The 26,250-nt window shown below is 36.4% G+C and overlaps 1 protein-coding gene across 1 annotated transcript in view; it reads right to left on the reverse strand.

Moving 5' to 3' along the window:
- Positions 1 to 25,889, reverse strand: part of LOC130681273 (bromodomain adjacent to zinc finger domain protein 2B-like) — an 81,530-nt gene extending 55,641 nt beyond the window's left edge. The window contains exons 1-3 of the mRNA XM_057493910.1: positions 25,682 to 25,889; positions 20,949 to 21,041; positions 20,773 to 20,834 (exon numbers count right to left, since the gene is read on the reverse strand). Coding sequence (XP_057349893.1) covers positions 20,773 to 20,834; positions 20,949 to 21,041; positions 25,682 to 25,889 — 363 coding nt within the window. The remainder of the gene's footprint in view (positions 1 to 20,772; positions 20,835 to 20,948; positions 21,042 to 25,681) is intronic.
- Between the last annotated feature and the right edge of the window lie 361 nt (positions 25,890 to 26,250).

The following is a 26,250-nucleotide window of genomic DNA, read 5'->3' on the forward strand; positions in this document are numbered from 1 at the left end:
TGTCTTAAATTGCTATGACTTTATAAAATGTCTCAAAACAATTTTAAAATACAAATGCTAAATAAGTATATAGAAACAACATAAACCAAGCTGGTTAAACTCAAGTCTTTATAAATATTTGCAAGTACAAGTAATACTCATTCGGAAATAAATATTGGACAGACAAGTAGGATAAAACAGTCTATCAGGAAATCAGGACACCTAAGGATAGTCCTGAGTTACTGTCACTCATTGCATGAACTTGAACAAATAGAACTACTCTTGCATAAAATAGGGGAGGCACTTGCTCTTTTTCTCACTGTCACAATTATATTAAAAAGGTTTTAAAAAGTGCACAGTACATCACGATTGTGTGAAGTATTAACAATTGCCGTAACATGATAAATGACATTTCTTTCAATAAATGCAGCAGGCCAAATACAGAAATAATTTGTAGTAAATTATAACTGGTGCTCAAATTCTCTAAATGTCATGTACTAGCTATTGTTTGAATTCAGCAATCTAAATTTTGATAATGTGACATTTTCATTTTAAAAAACCATTCCATATGCTATAAGTACATCGTTAACAATTTTTAATTCATATATCCCATTGAAAGTCCCAAATTGGCACTGATGAGGATACTTTTAAAAGAATACACCTAAATACCCATACTTGCAAATTGCAGCTCTCCTAGGACTTTCAGAGTAAACACATTTTATACTACCGTTTATTACAATACTAACCCCTATTTCCAATGCTAGTTGTACCTTTTGAAACTATACTTTAATACATTTTTATTTCTTTTTTTCAATTGATGTGATTGATCCCCTGCAGGATAATGAGATTTCTGGAATTTCTGTTGTGATTTTAGAAGACTGATCACATTGTATGGTTTTGCTGATTGTGATCCTAGGTTTTGAATATTATAGCTTGACAAAAATAAACATACAAGTGTATCTTTTGTTTTATTTACAAGTGTTAGAGAAGGTTGCACTGGATACACATTTGAAATATTTCTTTAGATTTAGAACTTCAGACCTAAGTATACTTTGAATTTAATCTTTAATCAAGTCAACAAAAGGCATTCATTATTCTCTTAAGCACAGAAATAGGTATAGAATCTTGGCCTTTACTCACCCAGTGTAGAGCTTCCTATTAGTCTGAGAGATTTATATGGATATACGAAAATATACTTGGTAGTGCTTTCATTAGCAATAGCAGAGATAAGCATTATTTATAAATCATTAGAGTGGAAGGAGCCAAGATGGCGGTGTGAGTAGAGCGGGGAAACCTCCTCCAAAAACCACGCATATTTTCGAAAATACAACAAATATGACTATCCCTAAAAGAGAGACCAGAAGATACAGGACAACAACCATGCTACATACACACCTGCGAGAACCCAGCGCCTCCGAAGGGGGTAAGATGGAAGCCACAGCCCGGCGGAACACGAGTGCCCCTCACACCAACTACGGGCGGGAGGAGAGGAGTCAGAGCGGGGAGAGAGAGGGAGCCCAGGACTGCTAAATACCCAGCCCCAGACATCCGCACCAGGAGCACAGACACACAGCGTGTGGCGAGCTGGATACTAGAGAAACGGGAAAGTAAAACCTGCGAGCTGTCCCCACAGCCAGAGTCCCTGGGACAAAGAAAAGCGAGTGCTTTATGAAAGTGTTCAAGGGACAGTATCCTCACAGGTGGACGGAACAGCCCCGGCGCAATCAGCCCAGTAACTGGGAATTCTGGGGAACTCCGGGCGCCCCAACCCCCTGGGTGGCAGCGCTACTCGGAGGCCCCTCACGGTGACAAACAGCCTCCCTCCCATTTCCCCTCCGACGTGGCTCCGCCATAGCAGAACAGCAGCCTGAGGCCGGCCACTCCCACGGCAGCAGAGCAGAGCTTCCTCCACAAACCGCCGGGCAAGAATAAGAAACCCTGTCTGCGCACAGCTGAACAGCACAAGCCGCTAGGGGTTGCCGTTTACCCAGGAGAGGAAGGCCACAAACCAGCAAGAAGGGACCTTCACCCAGCCGACATACACGCCAGCTCCCCACAACTATTTCCATCGACATGAAAAGACAGAAGAATTTGATACAGACCGGACTAACCCAGACATCCATCCCTGAGAAGGAACCTGGGGAGATAGACCTAACCACTCTACCTGAAAAATAATTCAAAATAAAGGTCATAACCATGCTGACGGATCTTCGGAGAAATATGCAAGTGCTAAGGCATGAAGTCTGGAGGGAGATTACAGAAATAAAACAATCTCTGGAAGGACTTACGAGCAGACTGGATGAGGTGCAAGAGGCCTTTGATGGAATAGAAATCAGAGAACAGGAACGGAGAGAAGCTGACGCAGAGAGAGATAAAAGGATGTCCAAGAATGAAAGAATATTAAGAGAATTGTGTGGCGTGGCCAAACAAACGGAACAATCTTCAGATTATAGGGGTACCAGAAGAGGAAGAGAGAGAAAAAGGGACAGAAAGTGTCCTACAAGAAACAATTGCTGAAAACTTCTCCAAAATGGGGGAGGAAATAGTTGCTCAGACAACGGAAGCACACAGAATTCCAAAGAGGACAACACCAAGACACATAATAATTAAAATGGCAAACATCAATGACTAGGAAGAGTCTTAAAGAGAGCTAGAGAGAGGGAAAAGGTCACCTACAAAGGAAAACCCATCAGGATATCATCAGACTTGTCAGCAGAAACCTTACAGGACAGAACAGAATGGCATGATATATTTAATGCAACCAAACAGAACGGCCTTGTACCAACAATACTCTATCCAGAACGATTATTATTTAAATATGAAGGAGGGAGTAAACAATTCCCAGACAAGCAAAAGTTGAGAGAATTTACCTCCCAGAAACCACTTTTACAGGGTAATGTACAGGGGCAGCTCTAGATAGGAGCATTCCTAAGGCTAGACAGATGTCACCAGAGCAAATAAAATCACAGCAGAGAAAGCAGACGAACCAAATACTAACTAAAGGCAAAAGATAATATAAACTACACACAAAAGCAGTTAATGGAAACACAAAAGAGCACAGAATAAAACACGCAAAATATAAAGAATGGAGGAGCAGGAATAAGAAAGGAGAGAAATAAAGAATTACCACACAGTGTCTGTAACTGCTCAATAAGCAAGTGAAGTTAGGCAGTAAGATACTAAAGAAGCAAACCTTGAACCTTTGGTAACTACAAATCTAAAGCCTACAATGGCAATAAGTACATATCTTTCAATAATCACCGTAAATGTAAATAAACTGAATGCAACAATCAAAAGACACAGAGTAATACAATGGATAAAAAAGCAAGACCCATCTATTTGCTGCTTACAAGAGACCCACCTCAAACCGAAACACATACAGAGACTAAAAGTCAAGGGATGGAAAATGATATTCCACGCAAACAACAGGGAGAAAAAAGCAGGAGTTGCAGTACTACAAGCAGACAAAATAGACTTAAAAATAAAGAAAGTCACAATAGATAAAGAAGAGCATTACGTAATGATAAAGTGGTCACTGCAACAAGAGGATATAACCATTAAAAATATTTATGCACCCAACACAGGAGCACCACCATATGTGAAACAAATACCAACAGAACTAAAAGGAGCATATAGAATGCAAAGCATTCCTTTTGGGAGACTTAAATACACCACACACTCCAAAGGATAGATCTCCCAGACAGAAAATAACTAAGCATACAGAGGCGCTGAACAACAAACTAGAACAGATGGACCAAATAGACATCTATAGAACTCTATATCCAAAAGCAACACGATACACATTCTTCTCAAGTGCACATGGAACATTCTCCAGAATAGACCAAATACTAGGCCACAAGAAGAGCCTCAGTAAATTCAAAAAAATTGAAATTCTACCAACCAACTTTTCAGACCACAAAGGAATAAAACTAGAACTAAATTGTACAAAGAAAGCAAAAAAGGCCCACAAACACATGGGGGCTTAGCAACGTGCTCCTAAATAATCAATGGATCAACAACCAGATTAAAATATAGATGAAGGAATATATGGAAACAAATGACAATAACACAATGCCCCAAGTTCTGTGGGATGCAGCAAAAGCAGTCTTAAGAGAAAGTATATAGCAATCCACCATATTTAAAGAAGGAAGAAAAATTCCAAATGAACAGTCAAATGTCACAATTATCGAAATTGGAAAAAGAAGAACGAATGAGGCCTAAAGTCAGCAGAAGGAGGGACATAATAAAGATCAACGAAGAAATAAATAGAATTCAGAACAATATATAGAAAAAAAAAATCAATGAAACCAAGAGATGGTTCTTTCAGAAAATAAACAAAATAGACAAGCCTCCAGCCAGACTTATCAAGAGAAAAAGAGAATCAACACACACCAACAGAATCAGAAACGAGAAAGGAAAAATCACGATGAACCCCATAGAAATACAAAGAATTGTTAGAGAATACTATGAAAACCTGTATGCTAATAAGCTGGAAATCCTAGAAGAAATGGACTTCTTAGAAAAATACAACCTTCCAAGACTGACCAAGGAAGAAACACAAAATCTAAACAAACCAATTAAAAGCAAAGAAATTGAAGCGGTAATCAAAAACCTTCCCAGGAACAAAACCCCGGGCCAGATGGATTTACTTCAGAATTTCATCAGACATACAGAGAAGAAATAATACCCATTCTCCTTAAAGTTTTCCAAAAAATAGAAGAGGAGGCAATACTCCCAAACTCATTCTATGAAGCCAACATCACCCTAATATCAAAACCAGGCAAAGACCCCACCAAGAAAGAATATTACAGACAAATATCTCTGATGAACGTAGATGCAAAAATACTCAACAAAATACTACCAAACCAAATTCAAAAATACATCAAAAAGATCATACACCATGACCAAGTGGGATTCATCCCAGGGATGCAAGGATGGTACAACATTCGAAAACCAACCAACATCATCCACCACATAAATAAAAAGGACCAACACCACATGACGATCTCCATAGATTCTGAAAAAGCATTCGACAAAATTCAACATCCATTCATGACAAGAACTCTCAACAAAATGGGTATGGAGGGCAAATACCTCAACATAATAAAGGCAACATATGATAAGCCCACAGCCAACATCATACATAATAGTGAGAAGCTGAAAGCTTTTCCTCTGAGAGCGGGAACAAGACAGGGATCCCCATTCTCCCCACTGTTATTCAACATAATACTGGAGGTCCTAGGCACAGGAATTAGACAAAACAAAGAAATACAAGGAACCCAAACTGGTAAAGAAGAGGTTAAACTGTCACTATTCGCAAATGACATGATACTGTACAAAAAAAACTCTAATATGCCCACACCAATATGCAGGTTTGATGCAATCCCTACCAAATTACCAACAACATTGTTCAACGAACTGGAACAAATAGTTCAAAAATTCATATGGAAACACCAAAGACCCCGAATAGCCAAAGCAATCCTGAGAAGGTAGAATAAAGTGTGTGTGTGTGGGGGGAATCTCACTCCCCAACTTCAAGCTCTACTACAAAGCCACAGTATTCAAAAACTGGACAACTACATGTAAGGGAATGAAACCAGATTATTGTCTAACCCCATAAACAAAAGAAATCTCAGAATGGATCAAAGATCTGATTGTAAGTCATGAAACCATAAAACTCTTTAAAGAAAACATGGGCAAAACTTTCTTGGACATAAACATGAGCAACTTCTTCATGCACGTATCTCCCCGGGCAAGGGAAACAAAGGCAAAAATGAACAAGTGGGACTATATCAAGCTGAAAAGCCTCTGTACATCAAAGGACGCCATCATTAGAACAGAAAGGTACCCTGCAGTATGGGAGAATATATTAACAAATGACAGATCCTATAAAGGGTTGACATCCAAAATATATAAAGAGCTCACGCACCTCAACAAATAAAAAGTGAATTATCCAATTAAAAAATTAGTAGAGGAGCTGAACAGACAGTTCTCCAAAGAAGAAATTCAGATGGCCAACAGACACATGAAAAGATGCTCCACATCGCTTGTCATCAGAGAAATGCAAATTAAAAGCACGAGATATCACCTCACCCAGTACCGATCGCCACCATCCAAAAGACAAACAACAAATGTTAGCGAGGTTGTAGTGAGAGGGGAAGCCTCCTACACTGCTGGTGGGAATGTAAATTAGTTCAACCATTGTGGAATGTAGAATGGATGTTCTTCATAAAGCTCAAAATAGACAAACCATTCGACCCAGGAATTCCACTTCTAGGAATTTACCCTAAGAATGCAGCAGCCCAGTTTGAAAAAGACACATCCACCACTATGTTCATCACAGCACTATTTACAATAGCCAAGAAATGAAAGCAACCTAAGTGTCCATCAGTAGATGAATGGATAAAGAAGAGGTGGTACATATACACAGTGGAGTATTCTTCAGCCATAAGAACAAAACAAATCCTACCATTTGCAACAATATGGATGGATCTAGAGGGTATTATGCTCAGTGAAATAAGCCAGGCGGAGAAAGACAAGTAACAAATGACTTCACTCATATGTGGAGTATAAGAACAAAGAAAAACTGAAGGAACAAAACAGCAGCACAATCACAAAACCCAAGAATGGACTCACAGTTACCAAAGGGAAAGTAACTGGGAAGGATGGATGAAAAGGGAGGGATAAGGGCAGGGGAAAAATAAAGAGGGCATTACGATTAGCATGTATAATGTGGGGTGGGGGCCCGGGGAGGGCTGTGCAGTGCAGGGAAGACAAGTGGTGATTCTACAACATCTTACTATGCTGATAGACAGTGACTGGAAAGGGTTTTGTGGGGGGGACTTGGTGAAGGAGGGAGCCTAGTAAACATAATGTTCTTCATGTCATAGTGGATTAAGGATAACAAAATAAATAGAAAAAGGTAAGAACTATGACTGTCCTCAACATTTACCTGTTTTCGTTTCTCAGCCTCCAAAAATTTGGCTTTTGCAGCTTCTTCCTTCTTTATCCTCTTAGCCTGTGCATATAAAATAGGTCTCAAAGTCATGCAACAGCACCACCACAAACTGAATATAATCCTAGACCTGAAAATGGGGCTCCATGCCTCGCAAGGTACAATACAGTATGTAACATGTATGTAGACAATTACAGATTTCCCCTCAGTTTGTTACGTTTAACGTACTAATTTCATTTCTAAAGTATAGATTACACTTAAGATATACAAAAAATTCTTAAATCGTAACAGTATGTCAGGCTTTCTTCTTCAAACTCTGTAAAAATTCTGAAATAATTTGAGTGTTATTTTACCTTAAAACTTAATTACAGAAAAGTGATGTTAGGTCATTTGTTGTTTGTTCTCTGATTTTTTAAAGTAAAACATGATCAGTGTAGGAAGTTTAGAAAAACGGGATAGATTTTAACAATAAAGGTTAAAGGACAAATAAGTAACATTTTAAAATGCACGTGTCTACTTTATTTGAAGTTTCTTTTGTAATACTTAAAATTTGAGATAAATCCATTACTTAAATAACTTAAATGAAAAATTAAACCCGATTTAACCTACTGTGGTTAAATTCAAGGTTTTTTTCCCTAATATAATAGAAACATAACCTTTCATGAAGCACATCCTGAATATCAAGCTCATGCTATCAAATTTGAGCTTTATAATCTTCAAGTCATTAACTAGTAGCTTCGTAATTATCTACTAGTAATTGCCAATGTACTTTAATATTTTCAATTTGGAGGGTTTTAAAATTAATTTGAAATGGGTAAGGGAATATGTGTATATGTTTTTAGAAGGAAAAGATCTGTAACTGTGAAAACCTCAGCTAACCGCCTTGCTCAGGGAATAAGCCAATTTTTATGGCAACAGTTTCCTGAACAGCTAAGGGTTTGGGTTATAGTAATTTTCAACATTAAAAAGCTTGTTTTGGACAAAAGTACTTTGGGTAATTTTGAGACATATACATGTACAGCTTAGACACAGTACACTTAACATAATTTGGCTTTTTCTTGAGGACTTGGGCAGTTATTCTTGACATCAGTTACTATACTACACAGTTTGATAACAGAAATGCCTTTGGGCCCGTAAGGTGTTGAAAATTGCTTCCTATTTAACTACCAGATTACAGACTGTTGCTAGGCTTTGGAGTTTCTGTTTATCCTATTTTCCCTTGCTGTCTTTTAGCTATTCCTTTTGCTGTTGCCAGCATGTCCTTGAGCCCTATTCTGTCAGCCCAGTTCTGCTGAACTCAGAAAACAAACCTGGTTAAAATATTTCCACATTAAACACTTACTTTTACTTTTGTCATGTTTTATTTCTAAATGAAAAGCAGGTATCTAACTATAAGACTTAATGACATTTTGAAAAGTTAAGAGCGTGAGTTTTAGCATATGATCTTTATGACTATATTGGCTATTGAGAGGTTTCCCCTTTCTTTTTTTTCCTTTACTTATTTCCTGGATTTTTACTATTAGGATTAGATAAACTTGCTAAGTATGGTTCAGAGAGGTCCTTATTCTATACATTATGTTTACAGATAACTTGTGATGGATATGTTAATTTGTATGAGTGAGAGAACAGACTGATAAAATTTTCATTTTTCAGACTTTAAAATACATGGCTATATTACTTTAATCATATGAAATTTAAGAATTCTACCTCTAGAATTTGCTGGGCTCGAAGTTCTTTTTCCATTCTGATTTGTTGTATTCTCTTAATTCTTTCCTACAGGAAAAATTATGACAATTTTAGATAATTAACTATCTAGGTGGAAGGTATTTAAGTGGAATCAAATAATGAAAGATGTAAGTACAGATTTACCAAAGGTTGCCCATGCTCGATATAAATTTTAATTATTTACTTTAACATTATATACATGCCACCTGTCTTAAATTGCTATGACTTTATAAAATGTCTCAAAACAATTTTAAAATACAAATGCTAAATAAGTATATAGAAACAACATAAACCAAGCTGGTTAAACTCAAGTCTTTATAAATATTTGCAAGTACAAGTAATACTCATTCGGAAATAAATATTGGACAGACAAGTAGGATAAAACAGTCTATCAGGAAATCAGGACACCTAAGGATAGTCCTGAGTTACTGTCACTCATTGCATGAACTTGAACAAATAGAACTACTCTTGCATAAAATAGGGGAGGCACTTGCTCTTTTTCTCACTGTCACAAATAAATTAAAAATGCTTAAAGAAGTGCACAGAACATCGTGATTGTACGAAGTACCAACAACTGCTGTAACATGATAAATGACATTTCTTTCAATAAATGCAGCAGGCCAAATACAGAAATAATTTGTAGTAAATTATAAGTGGTGCTCAAATTCTCTAAATGTCATGTACTAGCTATTGTTTGAATTCAGCAATCTAAATTTTGATAATGTGACATTTCCATTTTAAAAAACCATTCCATATGCTATAAGTACATCGTTAACAATTTTTAATTCATATATCCCATTGAAAGTCCCAAATTGGCACTGATGAGGATACTTTTAAAAGAATACACCTAAATACCCATACTTGCAAATTGCAGCTCTCCTAGGACTTTCAGAGTAAACACATTTTATACTACCGTTTACTACAATACTAACCCCTATTTCCAATGCTAGTTGTACCTTTTGAAACTATACTTTAATACATTTTTATTTCTTTTTTTCAATTGATGTGATTGATCCCCTGCAGGATAATGAGATTTCTGGAATTTCTGTTGTGATTTTAGAAGACTGATCACATTGTATGGTTTTGCTGATTGTGATCCTAGGTTTTGAATATTATAGCTTGACAAAAATAAACATACAAGTGTATCTTTTGTTTTATTTACAAGTGTTAGAGAAGGTTGCACTGGATACACATTTGAAATATTTCTTTAGATTTAGAACTTCAGACCTAAGTATACTTTGAATTTAATCTTTAATCAAGTCAACAAAAGGCATTCATTATTCTCTTAAGCACAGAAATAGGTATAGAATCTTGGCCTTTACTCACCCAGTGTAGAGCTTCCTATTAGTCTGAGAGATTTATATGGATATACGAAAATATACTTGGTAGTGCTTTCATTAGCAATAGCAGAGATAAGCATTATTTATAAATCATTAGAGTGGAAGGAGCCAAGATGGCGGTGTGAGTAGAGCGGGGAAACCTCCTCCAAAAACCACGCATATTTTCGAAAATACAACAAATATGACTATCCCTAAAAGAGAGACCAGAAGATACAGGACAACAACCATGCTACATACACACCTGCGAGAACCCAGCGCCTCCGAAGGGGGTAAGATGGAAGCCACAGCCCGGCGGAACACGAGTGCCCCTCACACCAACTACGGGCGGGAGGAGAGGAGTCAGAGCGGGGAGAGAGAGGGAGCCCAGGACTGCTAAATACCCAGCCCCAGACATCCGCACCAGGAGCACAGACACACAGCGTGTGGCGAGCTGGATACTAGAGAAACGGGAAAGTAAAACCTGCGAGCTGTCCCCAGAGCCAGAGTCCCTGGGACAAAGAAAAGCGAGTGCTTTATGAAAGTGTTCAAGGGACAGTAGCCTCACAGGTGGACGGAACAGCCCCGGCGCAATCAGCCCAGTAACTGGGAATTCTGGGGAACTCCGGGCGCCCCAACCCCCTGGGTGGCAGCGCTACTCGGAGGCCCCTCACGGTGACAAACAGCCTCCCTCCCATTTCCCCTCCGACGTGGCTCCGCCATAGCAGAACAGCAGCCTGAGGCCGGCCACTCCCACGGCAGCAGAGCAGAGCTTCCTCCACAAACCGCCGGGCAAGAATAAGAAACCCTGTCTGCGCACAGCTGAACAGCACAAGCCGCTAGGGGTTGCCGTTTACCCAGGAGAGGAAGGCCACAAACCAGCAAGAAGGGACCTTCACCCAGCCGACATACATGCCAGCTCCCCACAACTATTTCCATCGACATGAAAAGACAGAAGAATTTGATACAGACCGGACTAACCCAGACATCCATCCCTGAGAAGGAACCTGGGGAGATAGACCTAACCACTCTACCTGAAAAATAATTCAAAATAAAGGTCATAACCATGCTGACGGATCTTCGGAGAAATATGCAAGTGCTAAGGCATGAAGTCTGGAGGGAGATTACAGAAATAAAACAATCTCTGGAAGGACTTACGAGCAGACTGGATGAGGTGCAAGAGGCCTTTGATGGAATAGAAATCAGAGAACAGGAACGGAGAGAAGCTGACGCAGAGAGAGATAAAAGGATGTCCAAGAATGAAAGAATATTAAGAGAATTGTGTGGCGTGGCCAAACAAACGGAACAATCTTCAGATTATAGGGGTACCAGAAGAGGAAGAGAGAGAAAAAGGGACAGAAAGTGTCCTACAAGAAACAATTGCTGAAAACTTCTCCAAAATGGGGGAGGAAATAGTTGCTCAGACCACGGAAGCACACAGAATTCCAAAGAGGACAACACCAAGACACATAATAATTAAAATGGCAAACATCAATGACTAGGAAGAGTCTTAAAGAGAGCTAGAGAGAGGGAAAAGGTCACCTACAAAGGAAAACCCATCAGGATATCATCAGACTTGTCAGCAGAAACCTTACAGGACAGAACAGAATGGCATGATATATTTAATGCAACCAAACAGAACGGCCTTGTACCAACAATACTCTATCCAGAACGATTATTATTTAAATATGAAGGAGGGAGTAAACAATTCCCAGACAAGCAAAAGTTGAGAGAATTTACCTCCCAGAAACCACTTTTACAGGGTAATGTACAGGGGCAGCTCTAGATAGGAGCATTCCTAAGGCTAGACAGATGTCACCAGAGCAAATAAAATCACAGCAGAGAAAGCAGACGAACCAAATACTAACTAAAGGCAAAAGATAATATAAACTACACACAAAAGCAGTTAATGGAAACACAAAAGAGCACAGAATAAAACACGCAAAATATAAAGAATGGAGGAGCAGGAATAAGAAAGGAGAGAAATAAAGAATTACCACACAGTGTCTGTAACTGCTCAATAAGCAAGTGAAGTTAGGCAGTAAGATACTAAAGAAGCAAACCTTGAACCTTTGGTAACTACAAATCTAAAGCCTACAATGGCAATAAGTACATATCTTTCAATAATCACCGTAAATGTAAATAAACTGAATGCAACAATCAAAAGACACAGAGTAATACAATGGATAAAAAAGCAAGACCCATCTATTTGCTGCTTACAAGAGACCCACCTCAAACCGAAACACATACAGAGACTAAAAGTCAAGGGATGGAAAATGATATTCCACGCAAACAACAGGGAGAAAAAAGCAGGAGTTGCAGTACTACAAGCAGACAAAATAGACTTAAAAATAAAGAAAGTCACAATAGATAAAGAAGAGCATTACGTAATGATAAAGTGGTCACTGCAACAAGAGGATATAACCATTAAAAATATTTATGCACCCAACACAGGAGCACCACCATATGTGAAACAAATACCAACAGAACTAAAAGGAGCATATAGAATGCAAAGCATTCCTTTTGGGAGACTTAAATACACCACACACTCCAAAGGATAGATCTCCCAGACAGAAAATAACTAAGCATACAGAGGCGCTGAACAACAAACTAGAACAGATGGACCAAATAGACATCTATAGAACTCTATATCCAAAAGCAACACGATACACATTCTTCTCAAGTGCACATGGAACATTCTCCAGAATAGACCAAATACTAGGCCACAAGAAGAGCCTCAGTAAATTCAAAAAAATTGAAATTGTACCAACCAACTTTTCAGACCACAAAGGAATAAAACTAGAACTAAATTGTACAAAGAAAGCAAAAAAGGCCCACAAACACATGGAGGCTTAGCAACGTGCTTCTAAATAATCAATGGATCAACAACCAGATTAAAATATAGATGAAGGAATATATGGAAACAAATGACAATAACACAATGCCCCAAGTTCTGTGGGATGCAGCAAAAGCAGTCTTAAGAGAAAGTATATAGCAATCCACCATATTTAAAGAAGGAAGAAAAATCCCAAATGAACAGTCAAATGTCACAATTATCGAAATTGGAAAAAGAAGAACGAATGAGGCCTAAAGTCAGCAGAAGGAGGGACATAATAAAGATCAACGAAGAAATAAATAAAATTCAGAACAATATATAGAAAAAAAAAATCAATGAAACCAAGAGATGGTTCTTTCAGAAAATAAACAAAATAGACAAGCCTCCAGCCAGACTTATCAAGAGAAAAAGAGAATCAACACACACCAACAGAATCAGAAACGAGAAAGGAAAAATCACGATGAACCCCATAGAAATACAAAGAATTGTTAGAGAATACTATGAAAACCTGTATGCTAATAAGCTGGAAATCCTAGAAGAAATGGACTTCTTAGAAAAATACAACCTTCCAAGACTGACCAAGGAAGAAACACAAAATCTAAACAAACCAATTAAAAGCAAAGAAATTGAAGCGGTAATCAAAAACCTTCCCAGGAACAAAACCCCGGGCCAGATGGATTTACTTCAGAATTTCATCAGACATACAGAGAAGAAATAATACCCATTCTCCTTAAAGTTTTCCAAAAAATAGAAGAGGAGGCAATACTCCCAAACTCATTCTATGAAGCCAACATCACCCTAATATCAAAACCAGGCAAAGACCCCACCAAGAAAGAATATTACAGACAAATATCTCTGATGAACGTAGATGCAAAAATACTCAACAAAATACTACCAAACCAAATTCAAAAATACATCAAAAAGATCATACACCATGACCAAGTGGGATTCATCCCAGGGATGCAAGGATGGTACAACATTCGAAAACCAACCAACATCATCCACCACATAAATAAAAAGGACCAACACCACATGACGATCTCCATAGATTCTGAAAAAGCATTCGACAAAATTCAACATCCATTCATGACAAGAACTCTCAACAAAATGGGTATGGAGGGCAAATACCTCAACATAATAAAGGCAACATATGATAAGCCCACAGCCAACATCATACATAATAGTGAGAAGCTGAAAGCTTTTCCTCTGAGAGCGGGAACAAGACAGGGATCCCCATTCTCCCCACTGTTATTCAACATAATACTGGAGGTCCTAGGCACAGGAATTAGACAAAACAAAGAAATACAAGGAACCCAAACTGGTAAAGAAGAGGTTAAACTGTCACTATTCGCAAATGACATGATACTGTACAAAAAAAACTCTAATATGCCCACACCAATATGCAGGTTTGATGCAATCCCTACCAAATTACCAACAACATTGTTCAACGAACTGGAACAAATAGTTCAAAAATTCATATGGAAACACCAAAGACCCCGAATAGCCAAAGCAATCCTGAGAAGGTAGAATAAAGTGTGTGTGTGTGTGGGGAATCTCACTCCCCAACTTCAAGCTCTACTACAAAGCCACAGTATTCAAAAACTGGACAACTACATGTAAGGGAATGAAACCAGATTATTGTCTAACCCCATAAACAAAAGAAATCTCAGAATGGATCAAAGATCTGATTGTAAGTCATGAAACCATAAAACTCTTTAAAGAAAACATGGGCAAAACTTTCTTGGACATAAACATGAGCAACTTCTTCATGCACGTATCTCCCCGGGCAAGGGAAACAAAGGCAAAAATGAACAAGTGGGACTATATCAAGCTGAAAAGCCTCTGTACATCAAAGGACGCCATCATTAGAACAGAAAGGTACCCTGCAGTATGGGAGAATATATTAACAAATGACAGATCCTATAAAGGGTTGACATCCAAAATATATAAAGAGCTCACGCACCTCAACAAATAAAAAGTGAATTATCCAATTAAAAAATTAGTAGAGGAGCTGAACAGACAGTTCTCCAAAGAAGAAATTCAGATGGCCAACAGACACATGAAAAGATGCTCCACATCGCTTGTCATCAGAGAAATGCAAATTAAAAGCACGAGATATCACCTCACCCAGTACCGATCGCCACCATCCAAAAGACAAACAACAAATGTTAGCGAGGTTGTAGTGAGAGGGGAAGCCTCCTACACTGCTGGTGGGAATGTAAATTAGTTCAACCATTGTGGAATGTAGAATGGATGTTCTTCATAAAGCTCAAAATAGACAAACCATTTGACCCAGGAATTCCACTTCTAGGAATTTACCCTAAGAATGCAGCAGCCCAGTTTGAAAAAGACACATCCACCACTATGTTCATCACAGCACTATTTACAATAGCCAAGAAATGAAAGCAACCTAAGTGTCCATCAGTAGATGAATGGATAAAGAAGAGGTGGTACATATACACAGTGGAGTATTCTTCAGCCATAAGAACAAAACAAATCCTACCATTTGCAACAATATGGATGGATCTAGAGGGTATTATGCTCAGTGAAATAAGCCAGGCGGAGAAAGACAAGTAACAAATGACTTCACTCATATGTGGAGTATAAGAACAAAGAAAAACTGAAGGAACAAAACAGCAGCACAATCACAAAACCCAAGAATGGACTCACAGTTACCAAAGGGAAAGTAACTGGGAAGGATGGATGAAAAGGGAGGGATAAGGGCAGGGGAAAAATAAAGAGGGCATTACGATTAGCATGTATAATGTGGGGTGGGGGCCCGGGGAGGGCTGTGCAGTGCAGGGAAGACAAGTGGTGATTCTACAACATCTTACTATGCTGATAGACAGTGACTGGAAAGGGTTTTGTGGGGGGGACTTGGTGAAGGAGGGAGCCTAGTAAACATAATGTTCTTCATGTCATTGTGGATTAAGGATAACAAAATAAATAGAAAAAAGTAAGAACTCTGACTGTCCTCAACATTTACCTGTTTTCGTTTCTCAGCCTCCAAAAATTTGGCTTTTGCAGCTTCTTCCTTCTTTATCCTCTTAGCCTGTGCATATAAAATAGGTCTCAAAGTCATGCAACAGCACCACCACAAACTGAATATAATCCTAGACCTGAAAATGGGGCTCCATGCCTCGCAAGGTACAATACAGTATGTAACATGTATGTAGACAATTACAGATTTCCCCTCAGTTTGTTACGTTTAACGTACTAATTTCATTTCTAAAGTATAGATTACACTTAAGATATACAAAAAATTCTTAAATCGTAACAGTATGTCAGGCTTTCTTCTTCAAACTCTGTAAAAATTCTGAAATAATTTGAGTGTTATTTTACCTTAAAACTTAATTACAGAAAAGTGATGTTAGGTCATTTGTTGTTTGTTCTCTGATTTTTTAAAGTAAAACATGATCAGTGTAGGAAGTTTAGAAAAACGGGATAGATTTTAACAATAAAGGTTAAAGGACAAATAAGTAACATTTTAAAATGCACGTGTCTACTTTATTTGAAGTTTCTTTTGTAATACTTAAAATTTGAGATAAATCCATTACTTAAATAACTTAAATGAAAAATTAAACCCGATTTAACCTACTGTGGTTAAATTCAAGGTTTTTTTCCCTAATATAACAGAAACATAACCTTTCATGAAGCACATCCTGAATATCAAGCTCATGCTATCAAATTTGAGCTTTATAATCTTCAAGTCATTAACTAGTAGCTTCATAATTATCCAGTAGTAATTGCCAATGTAATTTAATATTTTCAATTTGTAGCGTTTTAAAATTAATTTGAAATGGGTAAGGGAATATGTGTACATGTTTTTAGAAGGAAAAGATCTGTAACTGTGAAAACCTCAGCTAACCGCCTTGCTCAGGGAATAAGCCAATTTTTATGGCAACAGTTTCCTGAACAGCTAAGGGTTTGGGTTATAGTAATTTTCAACATTAAAAAGCTTGTTTTGGACAAAAGTACTTTGGATAATTTTGAGACATATACATGTACAGCTTAGACACAGTACACTTAACATAATTTGGCTTTTTCTTGAGGACTTGGGCAGTTATTCTTGACATCAGTTACTATACTACACAGTTTGATAACAGAAATGCCTTTGGGCCCGTAAGGTGTTGAAAATTGCTTCCTATTTAACTACCAGATTACAGACTGTTGCTAGGCTTTGGAGTTTCTGTTTATCCTATTTTCCCTTGCTGTCTTTTAGCTATTCCTTTTGCTGTTGCCAGCATGTCCTTGAGCCCTATTCTGTCAGCCCAGTTCTGCTGAACTCAGAAAACAAACCTGGTTAAAATATTTCCACATTAAACACTTACTTTTACTTTTGTCATATTTTATTTCTAAATGAAAAGCAGGTATCTAACTATAAGACTTAATGACATTTTGAAAAGTTAAGAGCGTGAGTTTTAGCATATGATCTTTATGACTATATTGGCTATTGAGAGGTTTCCCCTTTCTTTTTTTTCCTTTACTTATTTCCTGGATTTTTACTATTAGGATTAGATAAACTTGCTAAGTATGGTTCAGAGAGGTCCTTATTCTATACATTATGTTTACAGATAACTTGTGAAGGACAAGTTAATTTGTATGAGTGAGAGAACAGACTGATAAAATTTTCATTTTTCAGACTTTAAAATACATGGCTATATTACTTTAATCATATGAAATTTAAGAATTCTACCTCTAGAATTTGCTGGGCTCGAAGTTCTTTTTCCATTCTGATTTGTTGTATTCTCTTAATTCTTTCCTATAGGAAAAATTATGACAATTTTAGATAATTAACTATCTAGGTGGAAGGTATTTAAGTGGAATCAAATAATGAAAGATGTAAGTACAGATTTACCAAAGGTTGCCCATGCTCGATATAAATTTTAATTATTTACTTTAACATTATATACATGCCACCTGTCTTAAATTGCTGTGACTTTATAAAATGTCTCAAAACAATTTTAAAATACAAATGCTAAATAAGTATATAGAAACAACATAAACCAAGCTGGTTAAACTCAAGTCTTTATAAATATTTGCAAGTACAAGTAATACTCATTCAGAAATAAATATTGGACAGACAAGAAGGATAAAACAGTCTATCAGGAAATCAGGACACCTAAGGATAGTCCTGAGTTACTGTCACTCATTGCATGAACTTGAACAAATAGAACTACTCTTGCATAAAATAGGGGAGGCACTTGCTCTTTTTCTCACTGTCACAAATAAATTAAAAATGCTTAAAGAAGTGCACAGAACATCGTGATTGTACGAAGTACCAACAACTGCTGTAACATGATAAATGACATTACTTTCAATAACTACAGTAAGCCAAATACAGAAATAATTTGTAATAACTTATAAGTGGTGCTCAAGTTAGTTAAATGTAATGTACTAGTTATTGTTTGAATTCAGCAATCTAAATTTTGATGTTACATTTTCATTTTAAAAAACCATTGCATATGCTATAAGCACATCGTTAACAATTTTACATTCGTAAATCCCTTTGAAAGTCACAAATTGGCACTGACGAGGATACAGTTTAAAAAAATACACCTAAATTGCCCTACTTGTAAATTGCAGCTGTCCTAGGATTTTCAGAACCAACACATTTTATACTACTGTATATTACCATACCCACCCCCATTTCGAGATGCTAGTTGTACCTTTTGAAACTATACTTTAATACATTTAAATTTCTTTCTTTGCAGTGATGTTATTAATTCCCTGCAGGGATCCAGCGCAGGATAATGAGATTTCTGGAATTTCTGTTGTGATTCTAGAAGACTGATCACATTCTATGATTGTGCTGATTGCGATCCTAGATTTTGAATATCATAAGCTCACCAAAAATAAACATACAAGTGTATCTTTTATTTCCAAGTCTTACAGAAGGTTGCACTTGATCCACATTTGAAATATTTATTTAGATTAGAACTTTAGACAAAAGTATACTCTGAATTTAATCTTTAATCAAGTCAACAAAAGTCATTCATTATTCTCTTAAGCACAGAAATAGGTATAGAACCTTGGACTGAACTCACCCAGTGTAGAGCTTTGTTTTAGTCTGAGTGATTTATATAGATGTACATTGGCAGTACTTTCATTTGGAATATCAGAAATAAACATTATTTATAAATTATTACGATATGTGTTCACCTTGTAATACTGAGTATCCATCCAATGAACTGGGCATTTTATATAAAGTAGCTAATTGATCATTTAAAAAAATAACAATACAGGAGTTGAAATTATCTTCTTTTCACCTAAGAGAAAATTGAAGCTCGTAGAAAATAAATATTTTGCCTATAGTCACACAGTGAGTGCAGAGCCCTGGTCAGTTCCCACTGCCTCTGCTCCTGCTTCATAACAATGCCCCCTGACACTTCCGGAAAACTGCCTTGAGGACTGTCGGCTGGTATTTTTGGCCCACTAGGTGGAAAAAATAATCTCGAGGATGAGAAACACATGCTATTATTTTAATTATTTCATTCTAGATCTACTGCAAACTTTAAAATAGACTCTGCACGACTTTAATTTACTTTGCTGGCAATTAGGAATAAGTCAGATGGTAATCTAAGACTAGTCTCAGAGAAGCATCTTGATCAATGTCTAATAGCAGGTCACTTGTATTACTGCTCCTGGAACGTTGGAAAATCAATTTTTTTTTTTTGATGAGTAGCACACTATGTAGGCTTAGGTCACACAAAGCCTAATTTGAAATGCTAATGGCATACAACTGGTCTCAAGCCATTAGGAAATTGGATAAACTATTAAAAACTGTAACAGAAACAACAGTATTTCAGCTTCAAAGGAACTTATTTTCACATATACTCTAGTAGGCAGTAAATATTTACAGTATTTTAATAAATATATTCATCACACTATATATTTTAAAGTCAACCTTACAGTGCCTTTAGCAGTTACAATTAACAAACTAAGAAAACAATTCAAGTTTACATTAAATTACAGTTAGGGAGTAGACCAAACATTTTGATGTTTTATGTCTATCTTTTAGAAAGCAAGCATTTGCTTTGTGCCAGTCACTGTGGTAGGCACTTTACATTCATTCAATTTTCACATAATACAATTGTTTTTCTTTTGCAGTGGAGGAAATCAAGGCTGAGAGGTTAACTAATTCATCTACGGTCATAAATTATTAAGTAGGAGAGCCGATATTTAACTCTACAAATTACCTACATGCATGACTACAAATTCTAAATTCTCTATCTCAATTCTACATCAACTCTAATCATACTGCTTTAGTCAATACTGAAAGTATTTAAGTAAATGTATTCATTCCATTATTAGAGATAACCACATCAAAAACAAACCAAGCCATTATTTAGCAGCTTGTCTATATAACAACTGACTCAGAAATAACTACTTGCAGTTTAAAATTTTTTAAAGAATAGTACTTCCCCCCATTTCCTTTTTGCTTTAATAGTTCGATGAGTATGTGGAGATAGGAGAGCAGTTTACACATTCCCATCTTAAAGGAAGTTCAGTATATTGCCATGTAGGCTTTATGTGTAAGAGTTAAAAAATTATTTCACCTACCTTATACTTAATTTTAAAAACTACACAGAGGAGAGCACTGGATAAAACACTGGATATGCGAAAATAATGCTTTCTCATTTTCGGGGATAATTTTTAAACATTCAGAAGCAATGGGACCAAATCTTCAAAGTTGTTCAAGATGTTAATTTATATTCAGGCGATCAGGATACTAAAAGTACTTACATAATTGTATTGTTTGGTATCATTTCTTTAGAGACTTGGTTTAAAATTGAGGTGAATTTTAAATAAAGGAAGATGATAACTCTCTAAATAAGATATATAACAAGTATGAAAGTTATTTCAGAAATCAAAATAAGAATAATGTACATATATACATAAGTAAATCGACTCCCAAAGTACCACCTATGTTATAAAACCGGTTGAGTGCATGAACATACCTGTTGTTTCATAATCTTTATCTGCTCTTTTTGCTGTCGCTTCTCCTCAGCAGCCATTATTGCTATGATGAAAAGCCAAAACACAGGTATCGTCAGAAAAGGAACAAAGAAGAGAAGCCTCCTGTGAACTCCCAGTACTCACTCTTCAAGTTTATGTTTTCGTTTAACTCACTCACCTTGTTGTTTTTTAGCTTCTTTGGCAATGTGAGCCTGTTCCTGCTTTTGGAGTTTTCTCAAAAGCTTTATTTGTGCTGCTTGTTGGGCTTTTTCTGAAAAACACAAAATTTCAAGGAATACTTTTAACAACTTTACCTGTTAACCTAAAAACAATTATCTATGTGAATGGCATCATGTAAAGGACATACTTTTTAAGAAAATTTTTTAGATACCAGGTAGAAAAATGGTGTGGCAGAAAATACCACGCTTACTTCCTTTAGAAATTGCCCAACTTTTTCATCACATACAGCCCCATACACAGAAGCACACAAAAATGATGCTTCTCTTAATCCTCATCACAGAAGCTAATTTAAGTACTTTTTTTTTCACATTTCACATAATCCCTGTTTAGGAGGAAACTAGCTGCTAATATGGAAAAAGAATGATTTAGCTTTAGTCTTAAAAATAACAATAAAGCAAAAGAACTCAAAATAGAATACAAAGCCCCCCCTCCAAACATGGTATTTCACTCAGCTATAAAAATGGTAGTTTCTGAATCCAGTGATAATTGCATTTATGAAACAGAGGGACTAAATCTAAATAAAAACAATACAGAATATCAACAAGGTTTAAGGACAATCTAGTTCTCATTATTTTCAAGGACAAATGTATGAAACTGGGAGAGATCTACATACTTAGTGGCCCCAATTCCTCATTCCTCCCTTTATCCATGTTACTTGCAAACGGGACTTTGCAGTTCCTTTCATCAAGAAGTGAAATCTACTTTCTTGTCCCTTGATACTAACTTCAGACACGTGGTCTTTGGACACCAGGATGTTAGCAGTTGTAACTGCAAGTGCATGTTTCAGAGTGTACTCTGAACTTGTACAAGTGTAGTTTCACTCTTCTGTCTTGACCTTTATCATCAGGACATGTTAAGGCTACGCTGCCAGAGGCTGGAACACAGGGAGTCAGCTGACTCCACACACGTGAACAAAGCCAGGTAAGATCAGTAGAGCTGCCTACCTTACCTGCGGTGGACTCTATCAGCCTGACCGATTACCACGTGGCATTGTTCACCACTGAGTTTTGCGGGTGCTTGTTTCCCAGCATTACTGTGGCAATAGGTGACTGATACAGAAAGCTTGTAATGTCATGCTTTCTTCTGCTGGCAAACTTGGTCAGAATACTTCTAACTATAAAAGTGGTCTATCATAACATCATTTACAAAATCACTCTAGAATACTTAACATTAGATATTGCTTTAAATTTTGTAGCAGATGAAGAGTTTTAAGAAACCTATATATTATATTCTCACTAGTAATGAATATGCTCGAATAGAACCCAAATCACTTGAACTCTACTAATAATCATTTATTGACCTGCCATATTAAATGTACATGATCTTGTTTAATCTTCATAACAACCTTACAGGATATGCAACATTACACACAGTTACAAATGAAATAACTAAGGCTCATAGAGGTTAAATTGCAGAGCCAAGATATAAACCCATGTCTTTCTGACTCCAGGTCTATATATGCTACTAGTCCTATGAACCTTTAAGAAAATTTAAATGCCTTGAGATTTTAAAAAGGACTGAACCATAGTGTTCTGCGACAGCTGAGAAACTCTGTAATGTATATGGTATGTATTTCTGTGTGAATTTATCAGCAATTTCAAACTCTACACAAGTGCACAGTTAACTTTTATTTTTAAACCCTTGGGACAGAAAAACACAAAAAAGTTCAACTCGCTATCTTTTCACTTGAGCAAGGAAGACATAACTTTGGTAAGTCATTAAAAATTCATATAGCTTAAAATTTTTTATTATGAGCAGTTAGAGAAGATGGGAAAAATAGGTTAAAGAATCAGGCACACTACGGAGGAAGTACGAGAAGTTAAGAGGCACAGAAACTTCACCCAGGCTCTGAGGAATGAGCTACTACCAGCATCTCATTTATTTGGTTTATGACTGTTGAATATATTATCTGTGATGACTAACTTTTGAAATGGTAACTTGACAAGTATCTTTTATGCTTTAGGAAATTACTTTCTTAGATATCAAAAAGAAAAGTTTACTTTTCAAATAAAGTGTTTAAACTTGTCTAAACCAGAATGTATCTAACAATTGGCAGCACTTTCCTTCTGCAGTGGCCTATCTTAAAACAATGAATCATTGTACAGCAATGGCATTTCAGATTCTATGATCAATAAAATTGACTGGTATATTAGTAGATATATTAGAGCATTTGAGATATTAACAGTATTGGCCAATTAATAAGCTAATTTGTTTATATAGTTTGAAAGTCTTTTTTATATGCAAACTGTCAGATTCTTATCTCTATTCTGAGAAGATAGAGGGCTCTCATTTCACATTCAAAATCCACATTTTATTTTATTGTTCTAAACCTTCCTTCAAATTAAGTCGCTTTACAAGCCTAGATGAGTCCAACTAGGATAACAAAATATGACAGAAACTTCTAGAATCTCCTCTGACAACACCCCAAAGCGTTAATGTAGAAGTCTTTCAGAATAAAAGGGGTCACAAGGTGACTCATTTCTACTTTCTTTCCTTCCCAAGAAAGAACATGCATATTATACCAAATATACTTGTAAATATTAATAACATTTACTTACATTAACTATTTGATATTTATATACATGTTGAGAAAAAACATGTACATAGGTCAAAGGTAACATAACTTACAAAATGCAATATAATAGAAGGGAGAGCTACGTCATAGAATACAGACCAATTTGAAATCTAAAACGGGAGAAAACACTGGGCAAAAGTTGAGTGATTACCTTCTATTTTCTTAAAATAAAATTAGTTAATTTTGCAAATCTGAAGTTGCCATTTTGAATACCATGTATGAATGGTACTTGTGATAGACATGCAAAACAGGCGTGAAAATCCCTTGCTTTGGTTATCAGTTAATTTCAAGCTTTCCTATTTTATGTAAAAAATGAACACTTCCCACTATTATACATTCTTCAGAAAAGTCAGTGGTTTATTGACAATACTAATTTTAAAAATTCATCATGTATGTATATATCTTCATATATTAACATTTTTTAAACCTCCTCTACTAACTATTTAGGAGAGATTAAGGTCTTAATAGTACCCCAATGAAATAACATATAAAGTACTAAATTAACGTACTAAAGGAGACAAAGACTTACAGGACATTAAGTTACAGGCCAGGCAGTTAACTTATATGCCACTGGTGGAAGTATGAATTGGAACAACCTCTTTGGAGACAATATTTGCCTGCTTTCTACCAAAATTGAAAATGCACATACCCTTGGAGTAGAGATTCTATCTCTAAAATTTTATACTGTGGATAGCCATACCCGTCAAAGAATGAAGATATGTGTAATGTTTTTATTGCAGCATTGTTTGCGATAGCAAAGATCAGGAAATAGCTGCAACACTCATCGAAGGAGACTGAGTAAGTGAAGTATGGTAGAGCCATACTTTGCCTCACCTACTATTCAGCCACTGGAAGTGTAAGGTTGATTTTTAAGTGCTGTATAGAAAGATGCTCAAGAAAAATTAAGTGCAAAAAAACAAAGCTGAATGGTATATACACCAGTAAGTTCATTTATTTTAGAAATCAAAAAGAACATATACATATATGAACATCACATATGTACGTGTACACATAAGTATGTGCTTCAATGTGTGTCTGTGAGTGTATGTACACACTTCTAGGTAGACTACCAAAAACCTATTAATTATGATCCAACTTGTGAGTGTCTTTCATTTTAAAGTCAGTGAGAGTCAATGTCTTATTTGAAAGCATTATGCTCTATGAGCTTTCATCATGCATACTTGTTTTATAATGAAAACAACAGAGCTACAGAGAAGTCAGTATTATACTGGTGTATACAATAAATAGAAGTCAGTCAAGCTTTCCCTTCCGAAAAAAAAAACTATGAGAAGTAGTAAAATCCTGTCAGTCTTTTAAGTCAGTTTTTATTATTAAACCCTTATGGATATTATGTTTATGATACAAGCATGTATTGATATACATTTATATATATATGCTTATGAATATAAGACATGAACACATTGATAGATATCGAGACAGCCTCAAGAGGCTTCACACTTGTAACTAGTTAATTCAAACTTCATAGCAGAACTATTTTATTTTAGTCAGCATTCTCTGTGTGACACACAGCATGGGAACTTCATGTTGATAATTCATGATAATTTTGAATCATGAACACATTTGAGGTTACTTTGAGCACGTTGTACTTGATGAATGATACTTTCTGGTGATCTTAAGATACTTTTTGACCTAAGTTTATTAGTTGGGCATTTTGAAAATAAATGTTATATATCCAGGCTACAGAAGAACCCAAACTAAGACTTGCCACTAATTGGAGTTCTTTGACTGAAAATTTACTCCACAGATCCACATATTTTGGAGTTACTCCCTTGTACCACCGCAAGGAATTGGGAGCTGTTCAAATGAGTTTCCAGCCTGAAAAGTTCATCACCTACCTTTGTAATTCTAAACACACAGGGCATGATGTGTTTACGAGTATGATTCTTGAAAGGCGCTTATTAAATCAAAGAACTCCAGTTACCAGTGGGACTCCTTATTTTCTCATTTTATTTGAACACAATCACCTACCTTTTAGAAACTGAGAGTAGTTATCAATCATTCCTATGTCAAATACATGTAGAAATACTTAACACATTTTAGTACAGTTCTTACAGTGACGGATACATGTTCCCTACCTTGAGCTTGCAGTTGTCTTAGCAATTTGCCATCTGTGTTATCTACACATTCAGCACCGCCAACATCAGGAGGCCGACCGCTCCGCTGTCTCACGCTGGTATCCTCTCCTGGTCGCTCTCCCTCTGGATCCGGTGGTCGTCCCCCATGAGCTTCCATTGCCCTCACACGGGGAATGGCATCCTCTTCTTTCAAAGGACACCACTGCATTCCCTGTTAAGTAACATTTTATAGAAATAAAATATTATCAACAAAATAAACACAAGTGATCAATATGTCAGAAAATTCTAGGGAAACCTACACATATTAATTTTTATAAAGCTGTTGTAACCTTTAAAAATTTTAGTTTCTAATTCAAGTTACATTTAGAATTGTTCATGGCTTTTGGTATATATTTCGTATTCTTACTTTAATTATTTCAACTTTAAATACACTGACAGATATATACCTGGACCTATAAACATATATAGACATACATCTTAATCACCATTTCTGAACCATAATGACTGTAAAGTTGGCGGGTATTTGAAAAGATTAGTTGAGTGATGACACCTCTACGGATTGCTCTCAG

This window comes from Manis pentadactyla, chromosome 16 (assembly GCF_030020395.1).
Source record: "Manis pentadactyla isolate mManPen7 chromosome 16, mManPen7.hap1, whole genome shotgun sequence".
In the NCBI taxonomy this organism is placed as follows: domain Eukaryota; kingdom Metazoa; phylum Chordata; class Mammalia; order Pholidota; family Manidae; genus Manis; species Manis pentadactyla.